Raw genomic sequence first — 21,905 nt, 5'->3', positions numbered from 1 at the left:
CTTTCTTTCTTTGAACTTGAACAACATAAGATAAGTGATAATGAAACAAATCTAAAGTGTATTCACATCTTCAGGTAAGGAGCAGGGCTCTCACAGAGACGAATCCTCCGACGTGTCCAGCAAGTGCCTGCCGTGCCGCGAGGGCTGTCCCTACTGCCGGGATGACACGCCCTGCCTGGTGCAGGAGGACGGTGCTCTGAGGCTCTCTGTGGCCTCCTTCCAGGGTCTCTGCATGATGCTGGACTTGGTCAGTATGGTGGTGGTCTACCACTTCAGGAGAAACAAGGTAAGGAGAATGCAAATTATCGGTTGCATGCTTTTCTAATGTGGATAGGGACATGCTTAACAGCTTATTCTACTACTTAGTTTAGACTTTGGAGGGAGTTTGGCATGTGTGGTGATGTCAGTAGAGCTTACGCCGGCCTGCACTCATAACCTCATTTTTTTTCAGTGCAAAGTTTAGAGAGAATTTGAAATAGTCAAAAACCTAGAAGCACTCTGAGAGAGGAAACCTCCACCAAGGCAGCTCTGTGGGCAGGATTTACATTTGAGGGAATCATTTTGTGTTTTGTATACATTCATTTTGCTTTCTTTGTTCTTTTTAAATGTAGTTTAAGACATTTGTAGCACAATAAAAACAAGTGCAAAGGCTTTGTTGAAACCCATTTTAATATATACTTGACATAATTGGCAGATTTTAAGTGTAAAAGTGAGGTTAGAGGTCAAATAAGACATGCTATTTGGATGCAAACTAAAAAAAGTGATATTTAGAATCCCCATATACCAGAATCATTTCCTAAATGCTGAAAATACAAAGAAAGGCAGCAGAATTTCAAGCAACGATTTAAAGATAAGATACATTTTATGAAGGTTTGAGCTTATTTGATCTTAAAGAAGAGGTTAAAGTAACATATTAGAATCCACATATATATTCCCTATAATCCTATGTGTTGTCAATAAAAACAACGGCAGTAATACACATAGTTTTTACTTTTTTTAAAAATAGCTCTGTAAATCACTTTGACCTATAGATCAGTCTATTGACCTTGAAGGAGAGGTCAGAGGTCACATGTGACAGGCTATTTTACTCTATAAGGTACTTTCTTTATGTTAACAATACACACCACACTTATAAGAATCATAATGTGGAAGCTATAAAATTTTTGTCAGCTTTTGAAACTAAGGCACATTTTCATGACCTGACTCTACACCCGTATAAGTTTCATCAGAATTCATTCAAAAACTTTCAAGCTGTGGTACAAACATTAAAAATGACACGCACATACGCAAACACTACTAAAAGCATAACCTCCTTGGCGAAGAATACCCAAAGAATACCTGAAGATTGCAAGATTACATTATACTTTTTTTTTCACCTAAAGACTAAAGGGACCACACTCGCACAAGGAAGATAATACTAAACTGTGTCATTAAACTGTCCCCGCCATGGAATGGCGACCTGTCCGGAGTGTACCTGGATATTTGGTCCACAATGACGCTATGCTGCATATGGTAATAAGTGGATGGATGCTGAAATTGTACGGCCTAACAGTTTTAGAGCTTATCCCAAACTACACACTGACAGTCTCCCCTACTCTTCAATTTTGGTATTTTTTGCCTAATTTGAAACAACCTCCATAGCGAAGATTAACTGGAAATGTCAGTGAAATGTCATGGAAAATTATTTTAAATTAAATAAAGACGAAGGTTTCAGGGATTAAATTCAAACTGAGTGATTATGACAAACTCACGAATGTTTTGAAAATAGGAACCGCTGTGTTACAGCTGATCATGCCTTCACAGTACTAAGCCATCAGAGTAGCAAAAGATCCTCCCTGGCCTCCCTGGCCGCATGCAGTTCAACGAATTACATGCCCAGATTAAAAGAGGACATTTGAGATTTTGTCCTCAAATAATTTCAGTATGCAACGTAGAAACTGGAAAAAAAAATATTGCTTTATTTACGACATACAGCTGCTTCTTAAAGCATTGCGAATTCACACAAATTTCCATCGTATTCTATCAAGAATAAAGCCAAATAAAGACAGACCAGTTGATTTTATCTTATTTTATTTGAATTTTTATGTAATTTTTATTGTCTTATTACACTGACATCATTACCATCAACCGTACCCAGCCCTCCTTCATTTCAGTGTGACATTCTTGCAGTCTAGGATAATAATTAATATTTACAATCACTCCTCTGGCATTTAAATCTTTCCTGGTGATCTATTTATAGACAATCGTGTTGTTGCCTCAGAACTTCCCATATTTCTTCACTTCACAAGAGATGTCCCTGGAGGCCTTTGGATGAACATAAAAAAATCTTATATGTGGTAATGTGGTAATTAAATACAACCCAGAAAAGTTCTGTCGTCACTAAGAGACATATATTTTATATAGTTGTGCGATGTATCATTTGCATTTTCGTGCAGTTGCATGCAAGTCGTGGCTGTTATGTCTGACTTGCAGCAGCAGAATCTGAAAGGTAAACTATGGTGGCCCCAAAGGACAAAGCAGATACAAGAGAGAAAATGAATGTGAAGAAAGGCTCACTGCAAATCCAGAACAAATATCAATACAAGCAGCAGCAACATTATAGGTACTTTTGCATGCCCGTCAGCAGCCTCAGCGTCTGATACCATCAGGCCAATTATTCTTTTTCAGTATCCTTCAGCAATCCATAAATAACCAAGCTCTCGCTGTCATTGATTCATGAGATTTTGTCTTTCTCTCTCCTTGTTAACAGAGCATTCGTACATCTGGTCTCATTCTGCTGGAAGCCATCTTGTTTGGTGCGCTACTTCTCTACTTCCCAGTAAGTGTCCATATTGATCTTGCATGCCACCCACCAGTTTACTGCTACTTCATTTTTTAAATATAAAAGTTCTCAGAAGTCTCAGGGAAACAAGCAGCTGGGTACGTCTGGGTATGCTTTGTCAGGAGAGAGACAGAGTGCGCTCAAACAAACTTGCAAACAAAAGCATGTGTTCATTATAATGACTAGTTTTAAGGTTTTATTTGATAAATAACTGATGGACCAGTGGGCTTGCATGAATTACCATGAGGCATGCATGCTTTTGTCTGCACATTGCAGGCACAATTTTGCACCAGAGCTTAAAGGCCACTCTTTAGAGCACCACAAACAGCCTCTTGTCACTGAGATGGAGAAGAAATAGTGATGGGCATTGGTAAAAGTCTCTCCTGACATTCATGGTGTTATAAAAGAAAACTAGAGAACAAACACAAACCGCACATATATCCAAACAGATGGAAATAGGTTTGAGATGTGATTTCACCATCTATGAAGCTCTTCTAATGCAGTTATTGGCCATAAAGTAGATATCAAAAGAGAGGTGTGATGGTCAAATCCTAAGCATTACAGGTTTAAAAAGAGGGAAGGAGTGGTCAAGGTCTGCTTTGGCTGAGAAAAAAAAAAACCTTTTCAAGAAAGAAAATCATTTTTCAGTGTCCAATATTTGTCATGTAGTGTGTGGATGTGGATCCCACACGCAGGTTTAGGCAGTCAAAGCTCGGTTTTATTGATAGTCCATGGAAATAATTCAAAAGAAGGTGAGTGCAAAAAGGTACAGGGAAGATGTGACGAGGCAAATAGCAAGGGAAACTAAGAATCACCAGAAAATATCAAAAACAGAACAAAACTGGAAAGTTCATAAACAAGGCGGGGGGTCAACAACCCAGGACTGGAATACTGGAGTAATGTGAAAATATCCCATTAAAAAAAAGCCCATTTCCTCAGTTGTAGCTAGATGTTGTAGTACTATAGTTAGGATCATTACAACAACAGAGAGCTGGACATCACAGTTGGTGCGTACTTATAGAATAAGTGCGTTCTCTTCCACGTGTGCCTTTGCCTGTCTGCGTCGGCTGTATGTGCCAGCCAGTACGTGTGCTCGGGTGACAGCGTGCGTTCTATATGTGTGTATTTACACTTTTGGACTCAGCCCACATTGCACCTGGAGTGCTGCGTCAGGAGCCCATCTTTAGAAGGGAGGCAGATGGAAAAAACCTGCGCGCCGTATAACACAGAGATCTGATGTAGCCAGGGAATTCACTCCTTTCAGATCCTCGCACAGACTGCCAACAGTGGAGCCACTGCTCTTCTCAAACACAAAGCCTGATGGCCGAAAAAAATCAGCCAGAAAGAAAGAAGTTCCAATCGCTCGGCTAAGTCCGGGGATAAAGATTTTGTTCTTATTCTAAAGTTACTGGAGTGTAACCGTATGCACGACATTTCCCCCAGAATGAAAAAAACAAAAACCTGAAGCTGTTTTTTGTTGCAGCAGACAAAGAGCTGCAGGTATTGCATCCTTATGTGACCACACCTTTCTTGCTTTTGCATTCATCCATCCACTCCAGTTTACCCCAAGGATAATCCAGTTCCAAAAATATCCCCCACCCGCAAAACACTCTGCCGTTCTGTCATCCTCACACACATGAAGGTCTCCTTTCCTCCACCTTACCTCCTTGTCCCCCACCCCCCTCCTCCCTTCATGTTTTCCTTTGATTACCTCCTCTGCATGTTCTCTCTCACCTCTGTGTCTGCCTCCCTCTCCCAGCCTTAACGTTTGTTGCTGTTGCCTATTTTTTTTTGCTGCCACCACAGACCTCTTCAGCTGCAGCTGCTCTGCTCTGGTGCTCAATGCATTTTTAAACAGTCCATCAAGTTCTAGCACAACTTGTTTTAAAAATACTTCTACTGATTAATTGATGGAGGACGCTTGGGAGGTTGGACGCAAACCAGGAGGGCCACCTTCTCTTCTAGGCAATATAAAAATATGGCTTTTTATCGCAGTCCCCAGTGATTTTGTAATCCACATGAGTGGTACTGCAGAAGGTTGTGACGCTGTCTGTCTGCCTGTATTGTGTGTGTGTGTGTGTGTGTAGGCAGAGTGATGGATGGATCATGAGTGTGTTTAGGTAGCTTCAAAGCCTCATATTTTCCTGTGGTCATGTGCATGGATTTGCCATTTGCATGTTTTTGTTTTGCACAGTATGTAGGTGGAAGGAGCAGCACATAAGAGCTACTTTTAGCTCTTATGTGCCGTTCAGATTTATTGTTTTGCTGTCATGTGAAGCAGAAAGCTGGAAGAAGTGATGAGGTGAAGATGCCAAGTAGGATGCAAATCCTGAAAACAGACTATACTGAGACTGAGGCAGGAGAGACACTGAAACAGGAGGGAAAAATAACAACCTGTTGAGTAGTTAAGATGTTGTTCACGTTTGCTCCGTCTTTACTTCTGTCTGTTTCAATCCGTTCCAAAAACTAGTTTTTCTTTGTGTATTTTTCTGCTGTGTTACTGGCTCCAGCATTCTTATACTCTTAAACTTTGATTCTCAAGCGCTCAAAACCATTTTACTAACGTCGGCGCTGGAGAACGTGCTCAGATTTTATATGTTATGCTACATTTAAAAGTCATGCTTTCAAATTGTTAATATCACCATCAAAATACTGTGAAGCACGAAAAGGAACATTTTCACGGTACACTCATGAAAAACTAAGTGCACCCCATTATTGTGTAACCTATCGAACCACCTTTAGCAGTATTAACTTAAAGTAATCATCTTTGTCTCATCTCCTCTTCTTTACAACGTTGTTTCAGTTCGTTGAGGTTTGCAGGCATTTGTTTATCCAGCTCTTCCAAGATCCCACCACAGAATTTCAATTAGACTGAGGTCTGAACTTTGACACGATGATTCTTGTCTTTTTCAGCCATTCGGTTGCAGATTTGCTTTCGTACATCAATTTTAGCCAAGCTTTTGTTGTCACAAAGATGGCCTCGCATTTGAGTGAATAACACTTTGGTATACAGAGGATATCACTGCAAGATGATCCAGATCGTAATCCCTCCACCACCGTGCTTAACTGTTGGAATGAGGTGTTTGTGGTGATATGCTGTTTGGTTCTCTCTAAATGCGACGTGCACTTCATCGTCAGACATCTGCACTTTCGTCTCCCGAGAATTTGCTGGGAAGATCGTGTCATTTTGTTAACACACATCTGAATGTGTCAGACCAGAAAACTGCCAAGATTTCTGCTTTTAGGTGTTCACACTTGCTGATGATCAGTTAAGCGAGTGCCTTTGATTAGCAGATTCTGGCTGTTACGTCCATTCTTATGGGTATACTTAGTTTTTACAGGACTGCATACAGTATACTTAAAGTGGAACTGAAGATTCCCAGTTAATTTTAGTTAGCGCTGGTAACTGTAACTGTAGTTTCATACTTTATGTGTCAGAAATCTTGGGATGGCAAAAACACACTGCTATAGGAAGTCAGGCAACTGGCCTTTTTCCATCATTGAGCAGCTGTGAGTGATTTGAGTTGATGCTCCATGTGGCATTAGTCTGCTAACAGTAGGGTGCAGTAAAAGGAGCAAAAGGAGTTGGTTACCTTGCTGAGAAGCTGGGGAAGCTGCTGTTCTTCATAACAGCTCACTGTAGCTGTGTCTTCAAAATAAATTGCTCCATACAATATTTCAAACTGTCAAAAAAAGAAAGAAAAAATGACCAATGTCTTCTTTTTCAGGAACATTTTAATGAGCAGTGGCTGGTTAGTGCTAAGCTCACTGGGAACTTGTGGTTCGCCAGCTAAATGCTTCCACGGTGGAGCTGCAGTTGAAACTGATGGGTTTGCATTAGGATTAGGTTAATGCAAACCCATGCAGGACCGTTTCTGCAAATGTAACCATGGACACCAAGTCTGTATTTAAACAAATATATAAATCTGGCAACTGATAGACGTCAGATTCCTATTTTAACAGAATGCTGACAAAAAGCAATCATTATTCACTTGATACATTGTTAGAAAATTTTCTAATTTTTCTATTTAATAATACATTAACATCAACATCGCATGTACTGCTTTGGATTCCTCTCTGGGGATTAATTAATGTTTATTTTCAGCAATAGTACTATTCAAGTGTATTTATTTAATATATGGATTATTTATACATGTATTGTGCCTATGCTGTTATGTTACTTGTTATTAATTTCAATTAAAATTAAAATTTACTTTAGCACATGTAGTTCGCAACTTTTAGCTATTAAATAACAAATTTCCTTCAAGCCTCTTATCGATAAGTGAGTCATGTTCAGGCTGTTCCTTAAATTGACCCAATTCTGACACACACCTGCCTGCCTTCCAATATCAATTAATTTATCAGCTGCAGTATTAAAGAGGAAGAGCAATAATTCCTTTTCTTGGGTCTGAGATGGACTCTGCTCCCCAGTGTCTCATGACGGGCATACCAATAACAGACTCCGCGAGGTTGTGATGTGCCATGCTCCATGCTTTGACTCAGTGTGTCACATTTTTAATCAAGAGGTGAGAGAAATGTCTATATACCGGAGCTGAAGTGAGTGTGAACAGAGCGAAGGCTGAAAATAGGGAGTTTAACCGCTCGCTGAACCACATTTCTGAAATTCATCTTGCCTCGTTTAAGACTGTATTTGATTATGAAACAATCATAGCAACATTATCAGTGATGAGGAGGTAATAAGCTGCAGATTAGTTCCTGTGACATTTGTTATGAGTCACGTTGAGACTTGGCTCTGCTTTCAACTTCCTGAATACCTGCATAAGATGCTGTGAGATTGAATATTTCTGTCCTTTCATCTTTCTGTCTTTGCACCATAGTCTTTGTTCTTCATTTCCGTGGGTAAAATAATGTACACTGTGATTCATATTCCCCACTACACTTTAGCTTCTCTTCTCTGTTAACGCATCTCACAGCCAGACGGTTACAGCCTCGGGGTTGGCTTGTTGCTCAGCTGGGTTTGCCACAGATGTTCTGTTTCTTTTCTAAAAAGGAAAAGAGGTTACAGGTGTTGTTGTTACTTAAGCTTAACTAAAGCAAATGGCTGGTGTCTTTTGAATGCCAAAGCATTGTAAGAGCTGGAATAAATCACTCGCCTTACGCCTCAGAGATGCATTTATGCTGCTTATTATGTTGTACCACAATAAGTCTGAGATTATGTGGTGATTACAAAAAGCTGGAAAGCTATAACCTTCTGTTTTTGGTTATTGTAAAACAACTTACATATAAAAAACCCAAGCATATAATTCAGAAAGTATTTTTGTGCTATAACATTGTTATCCCCAAACAAGCTCCCCGACCTGTACACTGTTTACTCTGCTGCGCTATATCACAGACTGAAAAACTGTCACTTCAGCTCCCTATCCTGTTCTGATTACACTGAGTTCAATCCAGCCACAGCATACAAAGTACCTAAAGACCTGGTCTAGCATAGGGCTCACATATATGTTTTTAAAAAAGCATCATCTTATAAAAAGGAGTAATTGTATAGTCTTCTTTCTGCTCGAGCAGTTATTGTCAAGGTGTGTAGTGGAGAGAATCCAACTGCAAAACACGCATGCAGGTTGAAAATAAAAGTAGGATGAGCGTTTGTTGGCTAAAGCAAAAGTTCAGCAAATACCAAATTCAGAAAAGGGAAAGAAAACAGAACGAGGGGGCGAGTTCAACAGGAAGATCTGACAAAGGAATAAAGGGGATGAACTAGGATTGGATATAAACAGAGGATAGATTACTCAGTGTGACACAGCTGGGTAGATAGAAACATGGCATGGCTATGATAAAGACACAGACGTACAATTTATTTAATCCCTCAATGGTGTAATTCACTTGTCCAAATACTATATTACAATATAATATGTTATATTATATTACTATATTTCCAAATACTATACTATGTATAAATGGTTACTATATACAGCACAATATGTATATAAATCTACATATTAGCCAGTTTTAAGCTATAACATATAACACCACATGTGCAATGTTAACATATGCAACAGATGCAAAACATAAAAAAAGACACTGAAATTTTGTTGAAACAGATACTAAGTGTGATGCAGGTCTTTCACTCTCACTTGTGTTTGCTTTTCAAACCACATTTAACATTTTTAGTCCGTATGCTAGACTGAAAAGAAACCTGTAATCAAAAAGATGCTCTGTGGGAAGTGGTAGTTACTGATTAATTACTGTTCATGTATCTATATAGTTTTAGCGGATAGGTGGAGTTAAGGTCAGCGTTTACCTCAACACAAAGTCACAAAACAGTTTGGCAATCGTAGCACGATCTCACAAAAGATCACACAAACTTCCTTCCCTTACAAAAAAAGTTTGTGTATTCATTCCGACCACACTGAATGGAGAGATTACCCCAAGTTGGAAAGGTGTCACGCTTCGATAGTATTTTCCTTGCTTCAGTGGGAACGTTGCCAGAGTCACAGCACTGAATCTTCAGAGCAGAAGCTGGGATTCGGGTCACCGAAAATGTAACATGTGGCTTCCCGCTGTGTTGCACACTAATGAAATGAAATGCAACCGTAGAAAGAGAAGTGCAAATGAAAGCTTGGATCCTTACAGCATGAGCCTTGTCTCTGCAGCTTCTGCTGTTACAATCTCTTCTGCAGCGGTAATAGGTGTGAATTAACTTCACATCATGCAGAAAATGATAGGCTGACATTTTATCAGCCATCGGCAAATTCTTTATTGCTTTGTTGAAACCGCTCAGAGAGACAAATCGTGACAGGTTGGACCGCACACATTTAGAAACACAAGTGTGTCTATACATGCAAATCAATGTGCAGATAAACATCACTAAACGCGCTCCTAGACCTATAAAGGAATAAGCTCTCAAATTCCTCACATCAGACGTGCTCTGGAAGTTGACATATGAGCCGCATAAAGCTAACAGATGAGGGAACTGTGGAGTCGTTAGATATTCGTGAGGTCAAATCCACCTCCAACTCTGCTTCTCGTGTGCTTACCACATTTGTGTCTCTGACTTCCTTCCTGTAAATACCAAAAACAATCAGAGTCCTAAGATGTGTTTATGAGATGTGTGAAAGTTAACTCTGCTCTGCATTTTTGTAGGTGATGATCCTGTACTTCAATCCCAGTGTGTTTCGATGTATCCTCCTGAGGTGGGTTCGCTTGCTGGGCTTTGCCATCATGTACGGGACCGTCATCCTGAAACTCTACAGGTACCGTAAATAACAGGCCATAAACGGTGGACATAGCAGCCCATTAGTTTCTAGACTCCACAATTTGAAGCTGCTTTTTCAATAAGGTGCACATGTAAAGCACAACCACAGACACCACTTATCAGTCCAAAGAGCACGAAATAACACAAGTATAGTCAACCCTTTCTGGCATTTCTATGCCGATGACATTCAGTTGTACATAATAATAATGGATTGCATTTATATAGCGCTTTTCGAGACCCTCAAAGCGCTTTACATTACAATTCCACTATTCATTCACTCTCACGTTCACACACTGGTGGAGGCAAGCTACAGCTGTAGCCACAGCTGCCCTGGGGCAGACTGACAGAAGCGAGGCTGCCATATCGCGCCATCGGCTCTGGTTGCTAGGGTGTCTTGCCCAAGGACACAACGACCAAGACAGACAAAGCTGGGGATCGAACAGGCAACCTTCTGGTTACCAGATGAGCTTCCCAACCCCCTGAACCACGATCGCCTTATGTCTTTTAAGCCTCACCGGATGGATAGGCTGTCCACCCCGCTAGTGCTTAACCACAATTAGTGATTGTCCCACAATCAGTGTTAATTTTGACAGCAAATTTTGCTTTAGTTTTTTTTTTTTTTAGCTTTGGCCATAATATAGCTATCTAAGTTCTTTTAGTTTTAGTTGACTAAATATCATAATAATTGTCATAGACCAAAGCTAAGGTTAATTCAGTTAACTGTAGTGTAAACTGTTGGAGAGTGTTAGTGTTAATGTGCTCTTAACAATGTTATGCCCGTCTGAATGTTATGTTGGAAACAGGTTCCTGTGATGTGGCTAATTGTTAGCGTCTCAGAAAGTGGTCATTAAATGTCCTTGTCATGATAAGTCTGTGGCAGGCAGGACGCAGGACACAAATGCAGGACACTCAAAGGAATAAACTCAAAGAGGCTGCAGAAAAAACTCCACAAACAATAAACTTAACAATAAACAATAAACCGAAAATAGAAACGAATACAAAACACTAGGAAACCTGGAGACAAGAGACTAGGGACGAGGAGCACGGTGGGAAACACACAAAAACACCACAAGGCTTAAATACACAAACTGACAACGAAAGGATGGGGAACAGATGATAACACAACAGGAACAGGAAGCAACACAGACTAAACTCAAGACACGTAAGCTTAACACAGACATCAGACATGGCAACAGGGAGGAAACATAGGCGAGGTACCAGGGCGAAACAGAGACACAGAACAGAAACCAAACCCTAAGAACCAGAAAATCTTAAGAATCAACCTGAAACATAAAATAATAGTAATAAGAATAAAAACCACTGAGTCAACAGATTCAGGACCGTGACGTCCTGATAAAGGCTCTGAATTTCCAAGCATCATGAGGTTATAACATAAACGTTTGTCATGTTATCACGAAATGATTTACGAAACATCTTATTTTTATTGACATGAAATGGGAACTGTGTCCATATGTCCCTGACATTTTCCACGTCATTTTATAAACATCGCACATTTAATAACAGCATTGTTCAATTCAATTCAGTTTTATTTATACAGTGCCAAATCACAACAACAGTTGCTTTACAAGGCACTTAACTGTGTCCTTTAAATTTTAATTTAATTTTACATCAAATTTACATCCACAAAAAACGAATTACACCACATATATAATGACATCATTATGTTGTCTAGCAACCACCTGATGATGGACTAAAATCACAGAGGAAAAAATACTGTAGGCTGGACATGTAGCAGTTTTTCTGAAGGGCGGATTATCTAGAGAGACCAAATCCATTTTTTGTACCAGGCAGAAAAAGTATTATTTTTATGATTGAATTTGGGAAGTTTAACATGGACGTCTGTGGGAAATGACTCATTTTTGGAGCCATCCGCCCATTTGAAGGAAATGCTGTTTTTGGCACTTCTGTGTTGGCTTAATATTTCAATCCTGCTTCCAGTAAACTAAAACCAAAATCACCATTTGAGATGACATTTGCTGTTTGCTTTGTGACTGTTCTATGAAGGATTATGATTAAATAGCAAACCCCTGCGCAACACATGGGCGATATGGAACATACAAATACACACACTTTTGCTACAATCACACTATGATACATTATATTATGACACACAATTCTAATCTCAAATTCAATTCAGTGCTCAGTTGAACTGTCAAAGAAGCAAATATATAAAATTGTGAGATTTGTATAAAATATTTGCACGTGCCTTATAGATGCTGGAACTCACAGTGCTCTATGCAATGTTTATGCAAAGTTTTATTATGATTGGTTCTTATGTAGGAGGAGATAGGGAACATACAAATACTCTTGGATCATTATAATATGATTTTACTTTAAAACACTAAACTGAAAGCAAAAAATAAAAGTTAAAAAGCCTCTGCCTGTGTTGTTAACTCACCTCATACGTTTTCTTCTCCTGTCCCTTCTTTTCTTCGAGCCTCTCCTGGTCCCCTCCTCTCCCTTACATCCTGTCTCCTCTCCTTCTATTAACTTGCTCATGAGTTAGTCTTAATTTCAATAATTCAGCCATCTCTTAGTATGCACACACGTGTGCCATCTTGGCACGCATGTGCTTTAGCTTCCTGCTCTTCGGCTCCGGGCTGTGTTACCGAGATGGGAGAAGGAGGTCAAAGGCCGGCCAGAGTGTTCCCTTGGCAAAATTACCAATTTGATTTTTTTCCGAGCTCGCTGAGTGGGAAGTGTGCCCCGGGGGCAAGATCTTCCAGTCCAGGCCCACAGAATATATTAGAGATGAGATAGATTTGTCACAGTCTGGTCCAAAGATGAGCAGGGTAAAAAATTGAAACAGACTTTTTTCTATGTCCAGATGGTGATATATGGTGATATAAGAACATGCTGTTGTATATTGTTCCCTACACTGCTGCAACTGATGAGCCTAATATGCTGCATTTTTAGCTCCTTTTACAGATGCAGTAACATCAGGAAGTAATTCACAATAAACTATGTATGCATGATTTCTGTTGGACATGTAAGCACAACTCAAAAATGACAGGGGCCTCCTTTAACAGATCCTTCCTCCCCACTTCCTGTGCTGTCCGCTCTTCCCCCTGAAACTCAAAGGAAATTACAGCATGAATCAAAACCAAACATATTTACCAAGCATGAATGAATTGAACTGATTTAGCAGTTTCTCCCTGCTCATTTTATTTCAAATGAGCATGCTAACGTGATCAGCAGCCAGGGGCGTGAGCAGCACTTACATACGATTTCTCTCAGTCGTTTCTGATATTCAGGCTTGTGCCTCACGCTCTCTCCCTGCTCCACACAGGGTGTTAAAGGTGTTCCTGTCCCGCACGGCCCAGAGGACACCTTACATGACCAGCTGGCGGGTCCTGCGGCTGCTGCTAGTCATTCTGCTGGTGGTGCTGTGGTTCCTTGTGGCCTGGACGTCCTCCGTGTGCCAGAATCCGGAGCTGAGTCAGGCTCTCATCGCTGCGGGTCTCACTCCCGAGGGGCTGCAGTTCAGCATGTGTCTGCTGGACCGATGGGACTACATGATGGCAGTCGGTGAGTAAGTTTGTACGGCTTTCCTGTAATTACACACGTCTGACTTTAAGTAAACCCAAATAAGAAACAGCATCGTTTTCCAGATAGAAAGAAAGTGCTACTTACCACTTAACTGGAAGGGGCTTTAGAGCTTACAGTTTAAGTTCAGGCTGCTTGGATAAGCCTTAAGATTAAGTTCAGTTTAGAAACTTTATTTTTAGAAAGAAAAAAAAGCAGCATGTATGTTGATGATAAAACTTGCCCGGCAACAGTAGTCCAGGGGAGAACTGATGTTTTGCTAAATTTAAGTTTGACTTTTAGACATTAAAGAGTAACTTAAAGCAAAAGATCTCAAACATTTTCAACTCAAGCATGTTTCTGAAATCTGTTTTTTGGTATTCAATGCAACATAAAGTTCATCCTAATGATTCACTGTAACATTGTACACAACCTAAATTCATGAAGAAATATACATTTAAATGATGAGTTTATTTTTTAAATATGCAACAGTGCATTTCCACATCTTCATTAGTTGAATTTAGACAGTCCTCTTGCCCGTGTACCCAAAAAGGAGTGGTGTAAAGAAAAGGTATGTCTCCCAACTTTTCTGACCCCATCTTCTGCCTTACTCATAGTGTCAAAATGTCTGTTAATGACCAGATTGTATACCTTTGTTATAATAAAAAATATTTGAGTAAATGAATTGGAAGGAAGCCGTGGTTAGTGAAGGCCCACATGCCCTTGAATGTATGTTACAGTAAATCTCTTAAAGACAGATTCTTAAAGCGGGAGGCAGTGATGTGCACCTCACTGAAGCCGGCCTGACAGCAGGGGAGACTAATCTTGTTTGGAAAGAAGGGAATGGATGGATCCCTGAGAGATGCTCGGCCTGTGTGTGAAGACTGATAGACAGGCAGGCAGGGAGAGTGGAAGTGGCAGGAAAGAAGAAGAAAGGAGCCTCTGAAGTATGAAACTTGTAGGGATGTGGGCATCGATGCACAGAGAGTTTTGCACCATCACAGGAGTGGAGAATTTGAGAGAAGGAAACAGGAGGGAGCCTGTAAAGGAAGGACAGTTAAGGATACTCCAGAGACAGGACGGCGGAACTGCTGTGTTTGTATGTTAGCGGTGACAGCCTCTAACAAACACCCTGCTCTGAACAGGCACCGACCGCGGGAATGATTTGCATCCACGCGTGTGTCGGTGTGTATTTAGGGGGAGCGTTCTTGATGAGAAGGGAAATGAGGGAGCCCCGCTGTCTGCTCTGACAGCAGGCATAAACATGCTGCAGTGTGCTGAGGCTCCACTGAAGGACAGGACGCATCCTGCAAAGCTGCTTTGGAGGATTTTAACAACAGTGCGGTTCACGCTCGTGAAAATGAGCCTAATTGCTTTTCTGTGTTTTTTCCCCTTGTCCTGTCATAATTTCGACATGAGAACGCATGTCAGCGCAAAAATGAACATAACATAATATTTTGCGCTAAATTGTGAAGCAAAGCAGAGCTGATGCGAAACATTATCGATTATGTCACCGAGACGCGCTTATTGTAAATCCTCAATTAATCTGTATTATAGTTGGAGTTGTTATCGTTTCCGTCTTGGAAGCAGATCTCCATGCATCCTGATTCAGAGGCTAAGCACTACGCAGTTTATAGAGCGACCTATTCATAAATATTAATGATCTGTAATCACTGTAAAGACTTTAGGGAGTCATATCCCAGTGTGATCTTTGGCATGGGTGTCGGTGCTCTTTCAAACAAGCAGGACGACCTGTGACAGACTTTCAGTTAGAGTTCTCATAAAAAACTAAAAGTATTTTTTATTTGGAAAAATTGGCTTGTTTTTTGTTTTTTTGTTTTTTTTTACTGGCAATAAAAGATGCATAATGTTTTGTTCTACTGCAGACAGAGATATATTAGATTGCTCCCAGTCATAATTCCATACCTTCATAATGCAGCAACCCTGTAGAAATCTCGTCCTTCACATTTCAAAATAATTACTATTGATTTTGTAACTGATGTTCTTTAAAATATAATTACACTGACACTTTCGATGATAACGAGCTACTGTAGCCGTGCACAGGTACTGCACTGTATATTCTGTAAAGTGTTGATACTGTGACGGTGGAGACAGCTGGCGTTTTAAATACATCTTTCCAATAAACTGCTGTCGACCCGAGATCAGAGATGAGATGAGATTCAGTGATAGCAGGAATGTGTCACCGTGATGTCCTTTACAGAGGGGGGAAATCAGCGCAAACATGAGGAAGTCGTGCAAAATTTAAAACTTGTACATCTTAAATGTCATTATTGCCATAGTAACACAAGAGCCAACCACGGTTCAGAATCATCTTCTGCTAATTTACCTTTCTAGAGAAATGATTTCTGTTTTTGCAATACAAATGCTGTAAAATAGTAACTAAATCAACACCCAGAAGAATAGTTCAAACTTTATCAGGGACACCTGTTCAGCTTTTCACTAATACGAATACTCAATCAGCCAATCACATAGCAACAGTGCATTTAGGCATGAGAATATGACTAAGATGACTTGCTAAAGTTCAATGGGGAAGAAAGGTGATTTAAATGACTTTGAATGTGGTATGGCTGCCGATCTGCTGGGATTTTCCCACTCAACCATCTGCAGGTTTCACAGAGAATGATAAAAAACAGAGTTCTCTGGGTGAAAATGCCTTTCTGATGAAGGGGGTGAGAGGAGAATGGCTGCTTTATGCTGATTAGATGGCAAAGGTAAATCAGATAACAGTAATTCAAATAAGCACTTATTACAACCAAGGTATGCAGAAGAGCATCTCACAGTACAGCAGCAGAAGACCACACCAGGCATCCCTCATCTCAGGTAAGAGTGAAATAGGACAGTGGTAGACTGGAACATGTTGCTAAGTCAACAGATCCACTCCAGCAGAGCATCCCAACATCTTTGGGATGTGATGGAATTGCAGCTGAGAATTCTGCAGCTACCATGTGATGCTATCATGCATTAAAATTTCTGAGTAACAGTAACGTTTCCAATGCATTTCTGAATCTATACCAGAACAAATTAAGGCAAGATGGGATCCAACACTGGTACTAGCAAGGAGTACCTAATGATGTGGTTCATTCTCTTTTTGAGGAAGAGGTGAGACCAAAAAAAAGCATAATAAACAAAGTGAAAACTCATATATGCAAGCTTTTCAGGGCTGACTTACTCTTTTGAGCTCATTCCTGGATTTTTTCTTTTTAAAGTCAGTTTTATTTAAAAAAATAAATAAATTAAAAAAAAAAAGGAATTTCAGAAAACAAGCCCCACCATAAGCTGCTCTCTGTGTTGCTGTCGCCCATGGTGGGAGATGCTGCCGTTGGAGGTGGTGAAGTAAAAAGAGACGTCTGGGTCAAAACTCTTAAAAAGCTCCCATGCATTCCTGTGCACCTTTCCCTTCTGCGTGGCCTTTTCACATTCCCTCATACGGCCCTCTTATCTTTTATTACAGTCTCTGCATGTCAGCCCAAAGCCTCCACAGGGTTCTCATTCAGACATTAAGCTGACACATTCAGATGGTGTCAGATTAATGGAAAGGAGTTTGAAGGGAGCTTTAAATTCTCTCTCTCTTTTTTTTCACTAATACTTTAGAGTCTGTGACAAAAAGATTAAGGTTTTGGAAGTTAAATCTTGTACAATTCTGTAAGTGTAGAAAGGTTAGCCTGGTGGTGTCCAACCAACCTTTAGAGCTCGGTGTTTGTTTAACGTGTTGTTTCTTATTTCGCTTAAACCATGCACAGACGCAAAAATAACAATCGATTTTGGTTTCAGTGGGTGTTCTGCCTTTTTGTCACAGTCTAACATCAGGGCTTACTTTTTCAGTGTAGCCGAGCAAATCAAAAAAAATAACCCACCCACACGTAAACAACACAAATTTCAGTTTTTTGGGGGGGGGGTTTGTATAAATTTCACAACTGAAATATTCATGTTTGATTGGTGAGCTTAGGGTGGGCTGGAAGGCACTTTAGTTGTTTTCTTTTCCTACTTTTTGTCTTTATGCTTGGGTTGGCTAATTGCCTCCTGGTTCCAGCTTCGTGAGGAAGGTATCGACCCTCTAACCTCACTCATAGAAAGAAAGCAAATTAGATCATTTCCCAAAATATTGGACGATTGCTTAAAGGTTTTAGGGTAAGTTTAGTATATTGTGCTGTCAAAAGACAACTGTCAGCTACAGCGGATGAATTTCATACAATATATGACCTCTCCTGTTTTAGGTGGCAAATAGAAACTAAAATTCAAACATTTTTGTGTCTTTTGTTGCTCAGCTGAGTTCCTGTTCCTGCTGTGGGGCGTGTACCTGTGCTACGCTGTCCGCACCGTACCCTCGGCTTTTCACGAGCCACGTTACATGGCCGTAGCCATCTACAATGAGCTCCTCATATCGGCCATCTTCCACATTATCAGGTGGGTGGAGAAAATTTGATGGAACCAGCATGGGTGGGGATGATCAAGGGGGTGGGGGGGGGGGTGAGAGAAAGAGATATGTTGATGTGAATGCCTCAATTATGCTCTCTTGTATACTGAATGAAAGAGAGAAAAGAAAAGAGGAAAATGTGGGAACAGAAGGTACAAGAGACACATGAAACAGAGCTAAGAATGCGGAACAATCGAGCATCTTACCCTGACTTGATGAAAATCTCGCTGAGAGTAATAAGGAGATGGCACAAACAGTGGCACAGAGCTTAATGACTTTACCCCTTTGTACAGCACAACCTGTTTAATCATAATCACAGAGATATTTGTCTGTTAGAGCGCCTTTCACAACTGCAGAGCATGTCAGATGAGAGTTCAGCCGCCCCCCTTCATCAGGGAAATGAACAGTGTTACGGCAGGGTAAGCCAGTTGAAAGGAGGTGAATAAAAAATGTCTTCCCCAAGCAGAGACACAGCCTACATGTACTGTTCCAGTGCCTAAAATAAACTCTGTGCCCCGCCACTGACTGTGCCTGCCGCTCTTTCTGTGTCTTACAGAGGTGGGATGTGGCTCAATTTTCTGAATATTTTAGATCTTCCCTTTCATTTAGCAGTTGTCTTATAATTTCTTAAAAATACCTTGAAGTTACTCAGCCTAAGGTTTAATGCATTCTACAATAGGCTGTCCTGGTGGAAGTTTTCCATCTCTCCATGGAGCCTTTTAGCATGTTTTACAGCATTTATTGTTTTGGCGTTCCAGATTCATTGGTGTCATTTTCACCACTTTCATATGACAGATTTACCAGGCAGCTAGGTCAGAAGAAGCAGCAGGCCTAAAAAACTTTCTTAAGGTCATGGCCTTCAGAAACGATACAGCAAAACCTGACACAGGACCCGAGAGAGGCACTGAAGCCTCATCAGAAATAGTCTCAGTGGAAGGGTGGCTGTCAAGAAGCCATTCCTAAAGAAGGGAAACGGGGAGTAAAGATGGAGATATGCCAAATTTGGCAAGAACTGGGCTTAAAATCAGTGGCAACAGATCTCAGGGAGTGATGAATTCGAATGTTTAATTTTTGGTTCAAATTGTTGTCAGTACATACAGACAGGGCCAGGCACAACAGACAGGTAGAGCAGTGAGTGTCTACAGCCATCTGTGAAACACGATGGAGGCTCTGTCATGGTTTTTGACTGCATTTCAGCCAGTGGTGTTGGGCTTCTTGTCAATAATTTCACTAGCTGGGACCATATCCTAAGTTACGATGAGCGATGATGGATGAGGGACCATGTACTGGTGCTGCGGTTTGGGGAAGGCCTTGAAGGGGACTGGCAGCGGCTCCCGGGCCGGGCAGATCCCCATGTACTAACCAGAAGTGAATGAAAGGAAGAAGAATGGAAAGGAGGAAATGGGGGGCATGAAAATGAGGACAGCAGGTATTGGCGAAGGAGGCATTTATGGACTGAAACCGGAAGGGGCATGAATGAGGTGTGGTACCGCTCCTGACATTCAGATGATATCTCCACTTAATCAAAATTGATAGAATTATGAACACAGAAAAATAGCAAGAGCTTCATTTTTCACTGCAATGCAGTAAAAGCACAACTGGATGGAGGAAGACAGACTGGAGCAGGAGTGGCCTCAATAGAGCCCAGAGCTCAACATTACTGAAGCAGTGTGGGACGATCTTGATAGAGAACAGAACAAAAGGCAGCGAACATCCAAAGAACTGCAGAGAAGGTGATCGGCTGTCCACTCTCCTTCCTGGACTTAATTGCCTGCTCAAGAAGTCTCCCCAGAGCCAGGGCAATCATAAAGGACCACCTCCATTCTAACCACCACCTCTTCAACATCCTGCCCTCTGGAAAAAGGTTCAGATCCATCAGGTGCAAAACCAACAGACTAAAGAACAGCTTCTTCCCGTGGGCTGTCAGAACTTTTAATGCAAAATAAAAGTGTGAACAGACTTCTCCAACACATCCACTCTGACGCTGCTATTGATCAACTATGTGCAATATCTCACTCTTTCCATGTCTGTGCAATATTTTTGGTCTTGTGCAATATTTTGGTCTCAGTGGAATTACCATCCCTACCCTAAATGACCATAGCCCCTCCAGCCTTATTTATTTATTTATTTATTTATTATATAACTGCCCTTGTATACAGCCCCACAAGGTTTCTTTTTCAATGTTTCTTACGCCTACACCATGTATATAGTTCATTCACATATATGTACACATATATACTGTTTGTTTTTTTCACCTCGTTGTATATTGTTTTCCCTTCTTTACTTTTGCACCTTTGTGGTCCAGCTACCCAATTTCACTGTGCAAGGAACAATAAAAAGCTCTAAACCTAAGTCTACTGAAAGAAATGACAGGAACACTTGACTAAGAGAGTTCAGGCTGTGTTATAGAATAAAGGTGCTCATATCAAATATTGACTTTTTTCATTGGTTTCTCAAATATAAGTGATGCACTGTAAAGCAGCAGAAAAAGCACCGGTGAACATGTTCCTGTGTTACTTCTGGAGCATTTAGCTAACACTTTGTTGCTTTAACAACCAGTTTTGGCTTGTGGCCTCCATCAGGGTCATCACATCGACACCCGGTGAAGGCCAAAATGTGTTGGTCAAGGAATAAAGCTGTTGTGTACACTGTAGGTGCTGCTGGAGCTTTGACCTCACAAGGCTCCAAAGCGAAGAACATTTTCGTCAGTCCTGCTGCAGCAGAAATAAAACTGCTTTTACAGAGAGCCCGCAGGAGCCTCGGGCAAAACATTCCATTTGTCACACATTCTCCGATAAAACTGTTTCTGATTGAATATTCTTTCATTTGGGCGGCAGTCTATTGTGCTCCGTGGTACAAGGAGGAAAAGATCACATCCTCTTAATCTGTTGAGAAACTGAAAAGTCCACTGGGTACACCTTCATCAGCTCTGGGAAACTGTTCTCATTTGCTGGAGAATAAAACATTGTGAGCTTTTGTGAGTGTTTTTTCCCCTTTTTCTTTTCCTTTTTTTGAGTCTATATGCTGCTGCAGTCCAGAGATAAGGCTGGAGTTGTTCGATATAGTGTGTGTGTGTGTGTGTGTGTGTGTGTGTGTGTGTGTGTGTGAGAGAGAGTTGGGACACAGAAAACAGACACGTGCTATTCTTTTGGACTAATTCTAATGTGAATCATGATTGGGATTATTATGACAAAAGATAATGAGCCAATGAATTGTGAACCACCTTGGTGGATTTCTAAACAATGTCAAACACACACGTTCAAGTATTTAATGCCTTTCACACTTTTTTTTACTCACAATGCACTTGACTCATCTTGATACCGCTTAAATAATTTCATTGATTTATCTGTCATGGTGTCTAGCTTTGATTGCTTGCGGAAAATTGGTGCCAAAATGCTGCTACTTAGATCCTCTTGTTAGGCTTTTGTGCACTATTCACGTTCTCCAACAATAATGGGAGCAATCAGCCATGCTGGTTCTTGTGAATACGATACTGACTATGATTTAAAACGGCCTTAATAAACGGGAATGATGACATGAAGCTTTTAAAAGGGACCACAAGCTACCAGAATTGCTTCTGTGTGCTTTGACATAGTTTCTGTGTGCTGTCACTGGTGACAAAAATGGGACTTGGCACTTTCATGTAAAATGAAATGATTTGGTGTTCTGTTGACGGCGACAGAAAACAATGTTTCTCCTCTGTGCTGTGAACTTTTAGAGAAACTTCTCAAAGCAGCGTGGGAAAACTTGGAAACAGTAATGAATGATTAAAAAACATGCACGCACACAAGCGTCACCGTTATGTTACACTGGTTTATGTTAACTCATTAATGCTAATTAACAACCAAGACAAAGTTGACAATTTTTCCCGCTGGCTATAATTGCCT

At 40.7% G+C, this 21,905-nt stretch overlaps 1 protein-coding gene across 2 annotated transcripts in view; it reads left to right on the top strand.

The window, feature by feature from the left end:
- gpr158b (G protein-coupled receptor 158b) overlaps window positions 1–21,905 on the top strand; it is an 85,484-nt gene that overhangs the window by 51,599 nt on the left and 11,980 nt on the right. For both annotated transcript variants that reach the window (XM_082513376.1, XM_082513377.1), the window contains 5 exons: window positions 75–286; window positions 2,750–2,818; window positions 9,926–10,035; window positions 13,348–13,586; window positions 17,870–18,008. In XM_082513376.1, the coding sequence (XP_082369502.1) occupies window positions 75–286; window positions 2,750–2,818; window positions 9,926–10,035; window positions 13,348–13,586; window positions 17,870–18,008 (769 nt within the window). The remainder of the gene's footprint in view (window positions 1–74; window positions 287–2,749; window positions 2,819–9,925; window positions 10,036–13,347; window positions 13,587–17,869; window positions 18,009–21,905) is intronic.

Source organism: Aulonocara stuartgranti (assembly GCF_965226115.1).
Source record: "Aulonocara stuartgranti genome assembly, chromosome: 18".
Classification (NCBI taxonomy): domain Eukaryota; kingdom Metazoa; phylum Chordata; class Actinopteri; order Cichliformes; family Cichlidae; genus Aulonocara; species Aulonocara stuartgranti.
The sequence above is the reverse complement of the archived record's forward strand: the minus strand, read 5'-3'. Positions and strand labels throughout refer to the sequence as shown.